The 16,916-nt window shown below is 48.8% G+C and overlaps 1 protein-coding gene across 1 annotated transcript in view; it reads right to left on the minus strand.

The window, feature by feature from the left end:
* The window catches only part of LOC122539537 (mucin-5B-like), a 41,197-nt gene extending 30,807 nt beyond the window's left edge, over nucleotides 1-10,390 (minus strand). Inside the window, exon 1 of the mRNA XM_043674502.1 lies at nucleotides 9,934-10,390. Within this exon, the coding sequence (XP_043530437.1) occupies nucleotides 9,934-9,991 (58 nt within the window). The 5' untranslated portion in view covers nucleotides 9,992-10,390. The remainder of the gene's footprint in view (nucleotides 1-9,933) is intronic.
* Between the last annotated feature and the right edge of the window lie 6,526 nt (nucleotides 10,391-16,916).

The following is a 16,916-nucleotide window of genomic DNA, read 5'->3' on the forward strand; positions in this document are numbered from 1 at the left end:
CCCTCAGCACTGACCCTCTGACAGTGCAGCACTCCCTCAGCACTGACCAACCGACACTGCGGCACTCCCTCAGTACTGACCATCCGACAGTGCAGTGCACCCTCAGCACTGACCTTCTGACAGTGTGGCACTCCCTCAGCACTGACCTTCTGATAGTGTGGCACTCCCTCAGCACTGACCTGACGACAATGCAGCACTTCCTCAGCACTGACCCTCCAACAGTGTGGCGCTCCCTCAGTATTGACCCTCCGACAGTGCAGTGCTCCCTCAGCATTGACCCTTCGACAGTGCAGCACTCACTCAGCACTGACCCTCTGACAGTGCGGCACTCACTCAGCACTGACCCTCTGACAGTGCAGCGCTCCCTCAGCACTGACCCTTCAACAGTGAGCGCTCCTGCAGCACTGACCCTCTGACAGTGTGGCACTCCCTCAGCACTGACCCTCTGACAGTGCGGCACTCCCTCAGCCCTGACCCTCCGACAGTGCAGCGCTCCCTCTGCACTGACCCGCCGACAGTGCCCACTCCCTCAGCACTGACTCTCCGACAGTGCGGCCCTACCTCTGCACTTGCCCTCTGACAGTGCGACACTCCCTCAGCACTGACCCTCTGACAGTGCGGCACTCCCTCAGCACTGACACTCCGACAGTGCGGTGCTCTCTCAGCACTGACCCTCTGACAGCGTAGCACTCCCTCAGCACTGACCCTCTGACAGTGCCGCACTCCCTCAGCACTGACCCTTCGACAGTGTGGCGCTCCCTCAGCACTGACCTTCTGACAGTGCGGCACTCCCTCAGCACTGACCCTCTGACAGTGAGTCACTCCCTCAGCACTGACCCTCCGACAGAGTTGCAGGTAAGAAAATAGTAAGGTTAAACCAAGCGAGAATTATTTTCAAAGCCCGAACATAGGTTTGATGGGCCAAATGATCTCATTCTCTGCAGCAAAATCCTACGATTGAATTCTTTTGTTCTCCAACTTGTCTAATATTCTTTTTTGGATCTTTCACGTTGACAGATGTCTGTGAGAAATGTTTGCTTGATCCTGATTGCATTGTGCCCCATACCTTCCAACAGATTTGAAACTGCCTCTTGTCTTTGGTTGTTTTGAGTGGGTTAACCAACAGAACTGAAATCAGATCACATCTCCCACATCTGTCCCTGATTACTCTTCATCCACAAATATCATATTGTCTGCAATACCTGCACATCACAACCTTTTACATGACTCATCCTTGTTCTGAGGGGGTGGTTCAAACTCCGTCCCACACATTCCTGGGTAAAACTGCAAAATCTCAGCAAAGGTTGCCAGCAGCTGGACCCAGCCCTGGCTACTGCAGGATAACTCAATCACATTAACGGTAGGTTAGGGAGTAAGCCAGGTGAGGGGTTTTGTAGAGAAATGTGTCTGGACACGTATTCCCAAAGTGATGAACTTGTCCAACCATAACAAGCAGGTTTTGTTGACAGGTGCCAACGCAAAACCCTGGGCGACAGAAGAGCATTTCAAAGCCTCAACAAAAGTCATGTCATCAGCCAACTGCCAATTGACATTAATGATTAAATCAATGATTTTGCCTCTAGGTAAGAAACGTAAACAAAGACGGACTGGGGTTGTTGGGCTTGTTGTGTTTGTGCCCTCCCATTGACTGGTTCATTTACAGACTGATGTGATGTAGTATGGTGTGGAGGTGCTGGTGTTGCACTGAGGTGGACAAAGTTAAAAATCAGGTGAAAGTGAGGACTGCAGATGCTGGAGATTAGAGTTGAGAATGTAGTGCTTCTGAATCTAGGCAGCTTCTGAGGAGCAGGAGAATCAATGACAGGTGGGACAGGTCATGGGGACGGTGCTGAGCTGGAAGGTTGGAACTGGGATAAGGTGGGGGGAGGAGAAATGAGGAAACTGGTGAAGTCCACATTGATGCCCTGGGGTTGGAGGGTCCCGAGGTGAAAGATGAGGTATTCTTCCTCCAGGCAGCGGGTGGTTAGGGAGTGGTGATGGAGGAGGCCCAGGACCTGCCTGTCCTTGGCGGAGTGGGAGGGGGAGTTGAAGTGTTTTCCACGTTGATGCCATGGGGTTGGAGGGTGCCATTAAACATCACCCAACACCAGGTTATAGTCCAACAAGTTTATTTGGAAGCACTGTACTAGCTTTCAGAGTGCTGCTCCTTCAGGTAGCTGTCTGATGAAGGAACAACGCTATGAAAGCCTTTACTTCCAAACAAACCTGTTGGACTGTAACCTGGTGTTGGGTGATCTGGTATGTGCGAAGGCAGACTGTCCTGCTCTCTCAAGAAGAGGTTTGTGGAGTACTCTAAACAAGTTGTATTTTATTGCATTTCTGCGGCAATTACAGGTTATCACCGACTTGACCTTCTGACAAAGACCACTGGGAGGAGTTTGCCTCAGGCCAGCCTCCTATTAGATATTACTTTAGTCTCTCACTGAGTGTTCACCATGTTATCACAGATGGCAGCAATGGACTGCACTCAATTGAATATTAACCCTTTCAAATCCTTCCAGACAACAGGGCTGCTCAGTTTTCCTACAGAAAGGAGCAAAGTGGAAGCAGATAGATCGTTTTGTAAAACTTTATAAATCATTAGGAAAGGGAACATTACCAGAGATGTTACAAACGGCTGAAGTTATTTCTATCTTTTTAAAGACAGGTAGAATGAGTGGAAAGAGTAATGCAGCAGTTTGTTTCATGTTAATCATCGGAAAGATAATGGAAAATTTACTCAAAGATCCAGTAGAAACTCAAAATGTAATTTAGTAATTAGTGCGGATTTCAAAAGGGAAAGTTGTACGTTACCAAAAATAAGAAAAAGAATGAACAGAAAGGGTAGTTAGGGTAATATAGTAAATGTAATATATTTGGATTTTCGAAAGGAATAATTTCTTGCCTGAGCTCATACAGAAGTGAGAACAAAGAATAGGCTGCAGAGGAAGCTCCCAGTAAAACAGAATACAGTCGCTGTGAATCAGACAGGTGCCTTTAAGGGGAAGCTGGGGAGATGGACTGAGTGGAAGAGTAATCAGCAGTGAGGTTGGGTAGTCTGGTTAAATGCAGTGGATACAATATCAGCATCATGCAGGTGGATGTACGTTAGGCTGGTATATTCAAATTTGAAAGATACTCAATTTCAAGATCACGGCAGGAAACAGTGAGCACAGGGGTCTGATGGCCTGAACAGAGTTCTGTGATTTACTACAGCATGATTCGATCACAGCTGCCCACCAGACGCTGTCAGATAAATTACTGCAGATAATCTATCTCCATCGATACCTCAACCACTGATTGTGTAACATAATACCTGGAACATGTTCAATCTCCCAATCACTTCACCCAGAACAACAGATTAAACTTCCACATTTCCAATTTGCTCCACACTGACCAATGAGGGGAACAGAGATGTCTTTTCCAGTGGGTATCCTCCTGGGACCACTCACTGTTGGGAGATCCAGGCGATGTGATTCCTGAAGAAGGCAGGACAACCCAGAGATGGGAAAATCGACACCCACACCTCCCCAAGCCCCCATCAAATCCCCAATAACTCTTGACTCCACACAATGTAAGTGACCAAGAGAAATTTCATTGTCTCTGCCATCTCTGACTGTGCCTCGCACCTTTCAAAACACGGATTGGGTCAGTCCTGGTTCAATGGAAAACCATCTCACTCTCCAACTGAACAAACTCGCCCCAAGCTTCAGGGTCCTCTCCAATATCATAGGGTCAGCGCTGAGGGAGCGCCACACTGTCGGAGGGTCAGCGCTGAGGGAGCGCCACACTGTCAGAGGGTCAGTGCTGAGGGAGCCCCGCATTGTCGGAGGGTCAGTGCTGAGGGAGTGCTGCACTGTCAGAGGCTCAGTGCTGAGGGAGGGCCGCACTGTCGGAGGGTCAGTGCTGACAGTATCGCACTGTCGGAGGGTCAGTGCTGAGGGAGCACCGCACTGTCGGAGGGACAGTGCTGAGGGGGTGACACACTGTCGGAGGGTCAGTGCTGCGGGACTGACACACTGTTGGAGGGTCAGTGCTGAGGGAGTGCCACACTGTCAGAGGGTCAGTGCTGAGGGAGCACCGCACTGTCGGAGGGTCAGTGCTGAGGGAGTGCCGCACAGTCGGAGGATCAGTGCTGAGGGAGTGCCACACTGAGGCTCAGTGCTGAGGGAGTGCCACACTGTTGGAGAGTCAGTGCTGGGGGAGTGATGCGGGATTGCCGAACAGTCGGAGTGTCAGTGCCGAGGGAGTGCTGCACTGTCAGAGGGTCAGTGCTGAGGGAGTGCCACACTGTCGGAGGGTCAGTGCTGAGGGAGTGCCGCACTGTCAGAGGGTCAGTGCTGAGGGAGTGCTGCACTGTCAGAGGGTCAGTGCTGAGGGAGTGCTGCACAATCGGTGGCTCAATGCAGAGGGAGGGCCGTACTGTCGGAGGGTCAGTGCTGACAGTATCACACTGTCGGAGGGTCAGTGCTGAGGGTGTGCCACACTGTTGGAAGGTCAGTGCTGAGGGAGTGACACACTGTTGGAAGGTCAGTGCTGAGGGAGCGCCGCACTGTTGGAAGGTCAGTGCTGAGGGAGTGACACACTGTTGGAAGGTCAGTGCTGAGGGAGTGACACACTGTTGGAAGGTCAGTGCTGAGGGAGTGACACACTGTTGGAAGGTCAGTGCTGAGGGAGTGACACACTGTTGGAAGGTCAGTGCTGAGGGAGTGACACACTGTTGGAAGGTCAGTGCTGAGGGAGTGACACACTGTTGGAAGGTCAGTGCTGAGGGAGTGACACACTGTTGGAAGGTCAGTGCTGAGGGAGTGACACACTGTTGGAAGGTCAGTGCTGAGGGAGTGACACACTGTTGGAAGGTCAGTGCTGAGGGAGTGACACACTGTTGGAAGGTCAGTGCTGAGGGAGTGACACACTGTTGGAAGGTCAGTGCTGAGGGAGTGACACACTGTTGGAAGGTCAGTGCTGAGGGAGTGACACACTGTTGGAAGGTCAGTGCTGAGGGAGTGACACACTGTTGGAAGGTCAGTGCTGAGGGAGCGCCGCACTGTCGGTGGGTCAGTGCTGAGGGAGTAACACACTGTCGGAGGGTCAGTGCTGAGGGAGTGCCGCACTGTCGGAGGGTCAGTGCTGTGGGAGGGCCACACTGTTGGAGGGTCAGTGCCGACGGAATGCCACACTGTTGGAATGTCAGAGCTGATGCAGCGCTGCAATATCGGAGGTTCAGTGCTGAGGGAGTGCTGCACTGTCGGAGGGTCACTGCTGAGGGAGGGCCGCACTGTCGGAGGGTCAGTGCAGAGGGAGTGCCGCACTGTCAGAGGTTCAGTGCTAAGGGAGTGCCGCACTGTCAGAGGGTCAGTGCTGAGGGAGCACCGCACTGTCAGAGGGTCAGTGCTGAGGGAGTGCTGCACTGTCAGAGGGTCAGTGCTGAGGGAGTGCCACTCTGTCAGAGTGCCAGTGCTGAGGGAGTGCCACACTGTCGGAGGGTCAGTGCTGAGGGAGTGCCGCACTGTCGGAGAGTCAGCGCTGAGGGAGTGATGCGGTTATGCCGAACAGTTGGAGGGTCAGTGCTGAGAGAGTGCCGCACTGTCAGAGGGTCAGTGCTGAGGGAGTGCTGCACAGTCGGTGGCTCAATGCAGAGGGAGGGCCGTACTGTCGGAGGGTCAGTGCTGACAGTATCGCACTGTTGGAGGGTCAGTGCTGAGGGTGTGCCACACTGTTGGAAGATCAGTGCTGAGGGAGTGACACACTGTTGGAAGGTCAGTGCTGAGGGAGTGACACACTGTTGGAAGGTCAGTGCTGAGGGAGCGCCTCACTGTCGGTGGGTCAGTGCTGAGGGAGTAACACACTGTCGGAGGGTCAGTGCTGAGGGAGTGCCGCACTGTCGGAGGCTCAGTGCAGAGGGAGGGCCGCACTGTCGGAGGGTCAGTGCTGACAGTATCGCACTGTCGGATGGTCAGTGCTGAGGGAGCACCGCACTGTCGGAGTGTCAGTGCTGAGGGAGTGACACACTGTCAGAGGGTCAGTGCTGAGGGAATGCCTCACTGTCTGTGACTCAGTGCTGCGGGAGTGACACACTGTCGGAGGGTCAGTGCTGAGGGAGCACCGCACTGTCGGAGACTCAGTGCTGCGGGAGTGCCACACTGTCGGAGTGTCAGTGCTGAGGGAGCACTGCATTGTCAGAGGGGCAGTGCTGAGGGAGTACCGCACTGTCGGAAGGGTCAGTGCTGAGTGAGTGCTGCACTGTCGAAGGGTCAATGCTGAGGGAGTGCCACACTGTCGGAGGGTCAGTGCTGAGGGTGCGCTGCACTGTCGGAGGGTAAATGCTGAGGGCGCGCAACACTGTTGGAGGGTCAGTGCTGAGGGAGTGCCACACTGTCGGATTGTCAGTGCTGAGCGAGTGCCGCACTGTCAGAGGCTCAGTGCTGAGGGAGTGCCGGACTGTTTGAGGCTCAGTGCTGAGGGAGTGTCACACTCTTGGTGGGTCAGTGCTGAGGGAGTGCCACACTGTTTGAGGGTCAGTGCTGAGGGGGTGCTGCACTGTCACAGGGCCATGCAGAGGGAGGACCGCACTGTCGGAGGGTCAGTGCTGAGGGAGCACTGCACTGTCAGAGGGTCAATGCTGAGGGAATGCCTCACTGTCGGAGGGTCAGTGCTGAGGGAGTGCCACACTGTCGGAGTGTCAGTGCTGTGGGAGGGCCACACTGTCAGAGGCTCAGTGCTGAGGGAGTGCCACACTGTCGGAGTGTCAGTGCTGTGGGAGGGCCACACTGTCGGAGGGTTAGTGCCGATGGAATGCTTCACTGTCGGAGGGTCAGTGCTGAGGGAGTGCCGCACTGTCGGAGGGTCAGTGCTGAGGGAGTGCCGCACTGTCAGAGGGCCATGCAGAGGGAGTGCCGCACTGTCGGAGGGTCAGTGCTGAGGGAGCCACCTTGTCCCTGGTTTAATATTGCCTCATTAATGGTGCAGTGTACCATCTGTTCTGCCCAGGGTGGTCAGGTTAGATTTTGTGTCTGTAATGAAATGTGAAGCTGTGTTTCTGACTGTGAACATTCCTTACTGACCCAGTGCTGAGTAATAGTTACTGGCAATTAGTACCATCAGTGACCCAAGGGATGCTTTGTTGGAATGATTTCAATTTGTGAGCAAATCCAGAGTTTTTTGCATACCCCTGAATTTCCAGAGCAAATGAATATTTCCACTGGATCCCAGAGCCCATCTTGATCCACCCAAACTGGGAATGTTCCTTTCAATTAGATTCATCCCACTCTCAATTCGTCCTATTAGCAATAGAAATTGACAGCTACAAAACCGTGAGTAAATCCTGGAGCAGTTAGCCCTAACTTTAAACCATATCAGAATGTCACACAATCAGAAAGGCATCTACTGGGCAGACCAGACACAGTCATAGAGGTGTGCAGCACGGAAACAGACCCTTCCACGCTGACCAGTTATCCTAAACTAATCTAGTCCCACCTGCCAGTACCCAGCCCATATCCCTCCAAACCCTTCCTATTCATATGTCTTTTAAATGTTGCAATTGTACCAGCCTCCACCACTTCCTCTGGCAGCTCATTCCATACACACACCACCCTCTGCATGAAAACGTTGCCCCTTAGGTTCCTTTTATATCTTTCCCCTCTCACCCTGAACCTATGCCCTCCAGTTCTGGACTCCCCGACCCCAGGGAAAAGACTTTGTCTATTTATCTTGTCCAAGCCCCTCATGATTTTGTAAACCGCTACAAGGTCACCCGTCAGCCTCCAACGCTCCAGGGAAAACAGCCCCCCAGCCTGTTCAGCCTCTGCTTATAGCTAAAACCCTCCAACCCTGGCAACATCCTTGTAAATCATTTTGGAACCCTTTCAAGTTTCTTTAGATAGGAAGAAGATCAGAATTGAACACTGTATTCCAAAAATGGCCTAACCAAGATCCTGTACAGCCGCAACATGACCTCCCAACTCCTGTACTCAATACTCTGACCAATAAAGGAAAGCATACCAAACGCCACCTTCACTATCCTATCTACCTGGGACTCCACTTTCAAGGAGCTATGAACCTGCACTTCAAGGTCTCTTTGTTCAGTAACACTCCCCAGGACCTTACCATTAAGTGGATAAGACCTGCCCTGATTTGCTTTCTCGAAATGCAGCACCTCACATTTATATAAATTAAACTCCATCTGCCACTCCTCAGCCCATTGGCCCATCTGATCAAGATCCTGTAGTAATCAGAGGTCACCTACTTCGCTGTCCACTACACCTCCAATTTTGGTGTCATCTGCAAACTTACTAACTGGACCTCCTATTTTGGAGATGCCGGTGTTGGGCTGGGGTGTACATTGTTAAAAATCACACAACACCAGGTTATAGTCCAACAGGTTTCATTGGAAGCACTAGCTTTCAGAGCAACAACCACCTGATGAAGGAGCAGCGCTCCGAAAGCTAGTGCTTCCAAATAAACCTGTTGGACTATAACCTGGTGTTGTGTGATTTTTAACTTTGTATACCTTCTGTGTTCATATCCAAATCATTTATATAAATGACAAAAACTGGTGGACCCAGCACCGATCCTTGTGGCACTCCACTGGTCACAGGCCTCCAGTCTGAAAAACAACCCTCCATCACCACCCTCTGTCTTCTACCATTGAGCCAATTCTGTATTCAAATGGCTAGTTCTCCCAGTATTCCATGAGATCTAACCTTGCTAACCAGTCTTCCACGGGGAACCTTGTCAAATGCTCTATAGTTCCCTGGCTTGTCTTTACTGCCCTTCTTAAACAGTGGCACCTCATTAGTCAACCTCCAGTCTTCTGGCACCTCACCTGTGTCTATGGATGATACAAATTTCTCAGCAAGGGGTCCAGCAAAGATGTGAGGGATAAAGTTTTCACACAGTGTTAGGAGTCTGGAACATACTGCCATGGTAGTGGTGGAGACAGCTATGATAGGAGTGTTTCAGGGGCTTTTAGATAGGCACATGAATACGCAAGGAATGGAGGGCTACAGACTAAGGGCAGGCAGAAGGGATTCATTTAATTTGGCGCCATGTTCGGGACAACATTGTGGGCCGAAGGGCCTGTTCCTGTGCTGTACTGTTCCATGTTCAATCACTTCCCTACCTTCCCACAGAGTTCCGGGTACACCTGATCAGGTCCCAGGGATTTATCCACTTCCAGCAACCCCCTCCCCCCTCTGTAATCTGGATATTTTTCAAGATATCATTATTTCCCTACAATCTGTAACTTCCATGTCCTTTCCACAGTAAACACTGATACAAAATACTCGTTTAGTATCTCCCCCATCTCCTGCAGTTCCACACAAAGGTTGCCTTGCTGATCTTTGAAGGGTCCTACTGTCTCCCTAGTTACCCTTTTAATATATTTATAGAAACCCTTTGGATTCTCCTTAACCCTATTTGCCAGAGCAATCTCATGTCCCCTTTTTGCCCTCCTGATTTCCCTCTTGTGTATACTCCTACTGCCTTTATACTCTACTCAGGATTTACTCAACCCTTGCTGTCTGTACCTGACATATGTTTCCTTCAGTTTCTCTCGTTATCCAGCCTTGCCCTTCACCCTAACAGGAACATAGTGTCCCAATACCAGGAGAGTTATGTGAGGATCGTTATGATCAGACTGAACGGCATTGTACTAATCTTCATGGTAACTTCATTTTCAATATTGTCTAACAGATAATGAAGTAAGCACTGACTGCCCACTGACTGTGACCTTCCTGTGTAGATAACACAGTGAAAAAGGGTCAATCCAAGCAGCTTCTTGCCAGGACCTGGTCTGTATCTGGAAACAATTCTCAGTTTTGCCCTTTGAGACCATGAACATCTGACCGGGTTCCACTGTATAAGCCACTCGACATTAATTTAACCAAGAGCCACCAGCCTCTCTGAATCCTGAAAAGAAGGAACATCTCTTACCGGCAAAACCGCGGCAAAAAAGATGTAGGAAAAGAGCAGATCCAAGTGGAGACCTCATATTGCCCCGTCCTTATCCAGGGGTCTTGTTCTCATTGTTTTCTTTCCGATTCCATGGAAAAGGTTTTAACCAGCACCAGGGAATAAACACTGCTGGCTATTTCAGAATTTCCTCTGATAAACGGCAGGAAATCTCTGCAACCTGACTGAAACTCAGCCAAAGGGAAATTTTGTTTTTGACAATTTGTAACAGATTAGTCAGGATACTGCGCACCACTCCTTTATAAATAAAAATCAGAAAGCTGCACAAAGAATTGTCCCAGTCAAACTATAGAATGCCAACTTCAAACCCGGCCCAGCAGCCAATTCCATCATAAACTCAGAAACGTCAGCTGTCTGTAATGTCTAAAAATTATCAGCACGTCAAGGGTCTGAGCAATTAGACCCTGGGTTTATGGATCGTGTCTGGATCTAATGAGTTGGAAAAGATTGAGCTTGGGCCTTTCTGAATGCAGAGAATGACAGAATGAATGCACTTGGCTTCAGACATCAGCCCTGATGTAGCAGAGCAGAAACTATCACTTTGACACAGCCCATAGCTTTTCCAAAAACACAGATACACAGGATTCATTTTCAGGTTGAACAGAGACTTTAGCTTAATTGTTACAATGTTCAAATTAACTCCAGAAATTTCAGTACATAACCCAGACTGACATTTCCAGGGCAATGTGTCCGCACGGTCAGAGGGATTGTTTTAAAATTTAATTTTGGGTCATGAGTATCACTAGCTGGGCCCAGCATTTATTGCCCCGTCCCTAGTTGCCCCTTGAGAAGGTGGGGGTGAGCTGCCTTCCTGAACCACTGCAGTCCATGTGCTGTGGGTTGATCCACAATGCCCTTAGGGAGGGGATTCCAGGATTCTGACTCAGTGACATTGAAGGAATGGTGATATATTTCCAAGTCAGGATGGCGAGTGGCTTGGAGGGGAACTTGCAGGGGGTGGTATTCCCATGTATATGCTGCACTTGCCCTTCTTGATGGATGTGGCCGTGGGTTTGGAAGGTGCTGTCTGAGGATCGTTGGTGAATTTCTGCAGACCATCTTATAGATGGTACACACTGCTGCTACTGAGCATCAGTGATAATGTTTGTGGATGTGGTGTCAATCAAGCGGCTGCTTTGTCCTGGATGGTGTCAAGCTTCTTGAGTGATGTTGGAGCTGCCCCCATCCAGGCAAGTGGGCAGTATTCCAACACATTCCTGAGTTGTGCCTTGTAGATGGTGGGACAGGCTTTGGGGAGTCAGGAGGGGAGTTATGCTCTGCAGTATCCCCAGTCTCCAGGACAGTAATGGAGCAGCAGGGCAGGATGTGGGCTCTTGCCTGGGCCTTATCTGCTCCCAGATGCTCACTTCCTTATTTTTTTCTTTTTACATCTGCTCTTTTTATTTTTTCCTTTCTTTCATTTTTCTTTTCTTTGGTGGGTCGGCCAGCAGCATTGGCCTGGCCTGCATGGAGCAGCAGCGGCCTCCTGACAATCGGGGCAAGGATGGCAGCAGCAGGGGATGTCCTCCTGGCACCCAGGGCTGGCGGTGACAGTGGGCAAAGCTCCTCCAGTGATTGGGGAGGCAGCACCGGCGAGGTGACATCTCGGAGGAGGACGGCTGGAGCAGGTCTCTTAGTGTGGCAGTGACCCGGCCTGGCAGTGGTCAGGGTCCCCTGGTTGCGTTATACCTGGAGGAGGGACCTTCTGGCCTCGTCAAGGCTGGAGCAATGTAAGGGTCTCCTGGTTATGGGCCAAGGGTGGATTCAGTATGGGACTGGGTGGCAGCAGTGTTGGTAAGGTGGACCCAGTGGTGACGCCGAAACTGTCATCTCCCACGTTGGTGAGCTGACTCAGGGCTCAGAACTCTCTCTTATATCTCTTGATCCTTTTTATTCTTACACTATTCAAAATGGCACCAGAGTGTGATGACAGTTGAAGCTTCTCACTAATTTTACTATATTTTTCACTGGAGAATGCAAGTGAAAATAAATCATTCAAGTTTAGATGAGTTTATGTTCCATGGTAAACACACAATGTTGAAAGTGGGAGTTCATTAAGATCATGCCATTGAATGATGGGCCAATAATTGGGAGGAGAAAGTGAGGACTGCAGATGCTGGAGATCAGAGCTGAAAATGTGTTGCTGGAAAAGCGCAGCAGGTCAGGCAGCATCCAAGGAGCAGGAGAATCGACGTTTTGGGTATAAGCCCCTCTTCAGGAATCCTGAAGAAGGGCTTATGCCCTAAACAATAATTGGGAGCTCTCTTATTGGAGATGGTCATTGTCTGGCAGTTGTGAGGTGTGAATGTTACTTACCACTTGTCAGCCCCAAGCCTGGATATTGTTCAGATCTTGATGCACTTGAACATGGACTGCTTCAGTATCTGAGGAGTCATGAATGGTGCTGAACATTGTTCAATCATCAGTGAACATCCTCATTTCCGACCTTATGTTGGAGGGAAGGTCATTGATGAAGCAGCTGAAGATGGTTGGGCCTAGGACACTACCCTGAGGAACTCCTGAAGAAATGTCTGGAGCTAAGATGACCGACCCTCCAACAACCACAACCAGCTTTCTATACTCCAGGTATGACTGTAACCAGTGGAGAGTTTTCCCCTGATACCCATTGATTCCAGTTTTGCCAGGGTTCCTTGATGCCAAGAGCTGTCACACTCCCCTCACCTCTGGAATTCAACCCTTTTGTCCATGTTTGGACCAGGGCTGGAATGAGGTCAGGAGCTGAGTGGCCCTGGTGGAACCCAAACTGGGCATCGCTGAGCAGGTTATAGCTGAGCTGGTGCTGCCAGATAGCCCTGTTGATGACACCGTCCATCACGTTAATGATGATCTGGAGTAGACTGATGGGATGGTTATTGCGAATAATCCAGAATACACATGCACAATTTTCCATATTATCGACACTTTGCAAATTGCGGGAGTATTTTAACCAATTTGGACATATTTTTACACATCTCAGCGAAGACTTAAACCGGAGCCTTCTGGCTAAGAAGGAGGGACACTACGCCTGCATCGCAAGGAAACTGAAGCCAGTGTTGTAACAGTATTGGAAGAGCTTGGCTAAGGGAACATCAGTCTGCGGTATTATTGGTGGAATGTTGTCAGACGGTCAGTGCTGAGGGAATGCCGCACTGTCGGAGGGTCAGTGCTGAGGGAGTGCCGCACTGTCGGAGGGTCGGTGCTGAGGGAGTGCCTCACTGTCGGAGGGTCAGTATTGAGGGAATGCTGCACTGTTGGAGGGTCAGTGCTGAGGGAGTGCCGTACTGTCAGAGTGTCAGTGCTGAGGGAGTGCCTCACTGTCGGAGGGTCAGTGCTGAGGGAATGCCACACTGTTGGAGGGTCAGTCCTGAGGGAGTGCCGCACTGTCGGGGGATCAGTGCTGAGGGAGTGCCACACTGTCGGAGGGTCAGTACTGAGGGAGTGCCACACTGTCGGAGGGTTAGTGCTGAGGGAGCGCCGCACTGTTGGAGGGTCAGTACTGAGTGGGTGCCACACTGTCGGAGGGTCAGTGCTGAGGGAGTGCCGCACTGTCGGAGGGTCAGTGCTGAGGGAGTGCCGCACTGTCAGAGTGTCAGTGCTGAGGGAGTGCCTCACTGTCGGAGGGTCAGTGCTGAGGGAATGCTGCACTGTCGGAGGGTCAGTGCTGAGGGAGTGCCGCACTGTCAAAGTGTTTGTGCTGAGGGAGTGCCGAATTATGGAAGGGTCAGTACTGAGGGAGTGCTGCACTGTCGGAGGGTCAATGCTGAGGGGGCTTCGCACTGTTGGAAGGTCAGTGCTGAGGGAGTGCTGCACTATTGGAGGGTCAGTGCTGAGGGAATGCCGCATTGTCAGAGAGTCAGTACTGAGGGAGTGCCGAATTATGGGACAGTCAGTGCTGAGGGTGTGCCGCACTGTCGGAGGGTCAGTGCTGAGGCAGTGCCGCACTGTCGGCGGGTCAATGCTGAGGGAGTGCTCCTATTGGATGCTCTCACTGGGTCAGGTGCTCCCCATTGAATCAGTGTTGTTGCTGGAAATTTAATCTTTTTTTTGTGGTGTCAAGAGAACATGTTGTTTCTTTAAGTTTGATTTGTATTTGCAAAGTTCTGAGGAAATCAGACGTGATTATCATTCAGGTTATGTCGTCTCCAAAGTGGTGATGGGCCCTGGGAGTGCAGCAACGCTGATCAAACTATGAACAAAGAGAGAACTGGTTGTGACAGGCTATTTGTGAACTTGCTTCTTTGTCCAGTATCTGAGAGAACATTTCAAGCTGGGCTCCAGGCAACTCCCTGAATGCAGCTGAACATGATGTGCCCTTCTCTCACATCGGACAAGTGGTTACAGTTACCCTTCTGTTTCAGGGATAGCCAACGTCAATATTCCCACGTAATTTGCCAACCTCGATTACCAACTCTCCCAGGGAGACTTGGGACAATTGTCACACATAAAGGTATTGTGCTTCTTTGTAAATTAAATATTAATGATGAGCATCACATTATCATTTCTCAACAACCATTGATTTTGTTTCCTGAAGATGATTCATGATTTTCATTGAAATTACCCGCCCACACTTCAGTCACTGACCAATCAGTATTGGTTAAGGGTAGGACATCAATCACTTTGTCGAGGAATCTCCGCACACGAGGAATAATAATATCTGAGAGAATAAACACACATCCCACAGCATTGGAAGTGTCTAAAAGGTTTTTTGAGTCTTTGAACAGAATTACCGTTCTAACCAACATCCTTTGCCTATTAGAGAATAAGGTTCCTGAAAGTTCAATCCCTTTATTTCATTTCAAATTGAAGAATTGAGAGAATTCAAAAGAAGTCAAGTGTGACTTTTTACAAAGCTGCGTTTTCCATTGTTTGGAGTCTATTGGTTTAATGACATGAACCTAATAAACATAGGAGTCCCCACCACAGTGCCTTGGTGTGGATGTGAACACATCCTGCTTAAAACATGAGGATCTCAGAGCACATCAACAATGTCAATATCTTCACCTGAATGTTTAACTCCTCAATGCTAGAGAGGATTTATTTACTGTCATCTTCGAATGACCATGTGCCATTTCCAACGTGGAATCAATTTGTGATATCAGCTGATATGGCATCAAATGACTAGTTTTGATTACCAGGCCCATTTCCAAACCAGACAGTGAATAAATCAAAGGTTCAAAACCATCACCTCCCCCAAAAAACCGTGAAGACATGAACTTCAACAATAAATTCGGCAATAATTCAGACTAGCAGTAATTAATTATCCTGATTGATACATTCAGGTTTCTCAACATCATTTGAATAAGGCTGTTAGGAAATGTGTGAGACATTTCTTGCCTGAGTGAGTGCTGAGAATGTGGAAGACACTCTAACTGGGATTGGTCAAAGGTTCCTTTAAGAATCCTGCAGCTGATTTTGCTGGAAACATCTTTGGGAAATTATGCAGCCACCAATCCTTCTTCTAAAACTAATCTACAGGTCAGTGTTCAGTGTGAAGGATGGGCCACTAAAAGCAGTTTATTATATAATGTTAACACAAGAGGCTACATTATGATAAGACTGAGTAACTCTGTTATCCTGCTGGAAACCATGAGTATCTCCCAAGAGATAGCAGGGGAAGTTATGTTCCATGGTTGTTGACAGTATAGCTCAGACTCACAGACTGGAACACCTATGACAGACAACTAAAACAGTTGTACATATCCCAGTTGGGGGACCCTTTCAGACCAATTCCTATACACAATATCTCCAAGCAGCCTTTCCTTTTCCTTTATTGAACTGGTAATAACAATGCTTGACCATATTTTAACTCTGCTCCTACCCCTTCTACTCTCAAGTCTCTTGACTTTATAAGTTTACACTGAGTTGGACAAGTTACTGATTATCCATTTTAATGAGGAACGTTATTCCCTGACACCTGGAAGGTCTGCTGGATCTCCTAATTCCAGCACATCCATCACCGTGAGAATGTATAAATGTTGACATCAGAACATCATAATGTCTGGATGCTCTCCGGTTTCTTCAAAATGTCTGCTGGAAGGTGGGTGCTGAGCTGTCAGAAGTAGCCTTCTGTTTCCGACCTTCTTGCCAAGTTGATCTGGATGAGTGGCTCCCAGATAGCTACACTGTCTTTTAGTTGACAATACATTTTTGACACATTCTGTCATGACGATTGTCTTGTGGGTGAGCAATGTTCTGAGCCCGTGAAGTCGATGATATCTCCTTCGCCGGGAGTGTTAAAGAGTGGTCAAACATCAGTTGGGCTGATTCCAATTGGTCTGCACCTCAACTTGGGTTTATTAACATTCTTATCAGAATGATTGAATATTCTTCAGAAGGATCACTGGACTCAAAACGTTAACTCTGTTTCTCTCTCCACAGATGGTGCCAGACCTGCTGAGTCTCTCCAGCCTTCTCTGTATTTGTTAGTCTCTTCTTTCACTTTTTTCTATGAATAACATGGTCTGTTAATGAACCGACAGAATAAAACAGAGTGCTAACTTGTTCTGATGGTGGTTTGGGGGCAGAAACCTGAAGTAATTTTATATATAACAAATTACTCCCTCCCAGATGAAAAACTCAATTGTTTCTCTGAAAACTCAATAACTTTAAACCTGCTGGCTATGTATAAAAACCTCCTCCATGCCTTTGCATAAATTAAATTGTTCATTTTACATTCTGAAAGCTTTTTAAATTTATTGAAATTCTGCTGCATTTCAGCTTTATTTAAGTTTAAATTGTGGTTTCAAGTCAATTGCTGTAAATCTTGGAGAATTTTTAGTTTAAGAATCTTTAAAAAGATTGCAATTACATTTTAATCATTGATAAAGCAAGATGAATCATGTTATAAGTTGTTAAATTGTAATGAGTTGTTCATTTTGTAAAAATGTCAAGCTCTTTTATACAATTCTTTGTTCTTTTTCTATATTTTAAATAATTAAAGCTGT

Source organism: Chiloscyllium plagiosum, chromosome 32 (genome assembly GCF_004010195.1).
Source record: "Chiloscyllium plagiosum isolate BGI_BamShark_2017 chromosome 32, ASM401019v2, whole genome shotgun sequence".
In the NCBI taxonomy this organism is placed as follows: domain Eukaryota; kingdom Metazoa; phylum Chordata; class Chondrichthyes; order Orectolobiformes; family Hemiscylliidae; genus Chiloscyllium; species Chiloscyllium plagiosum.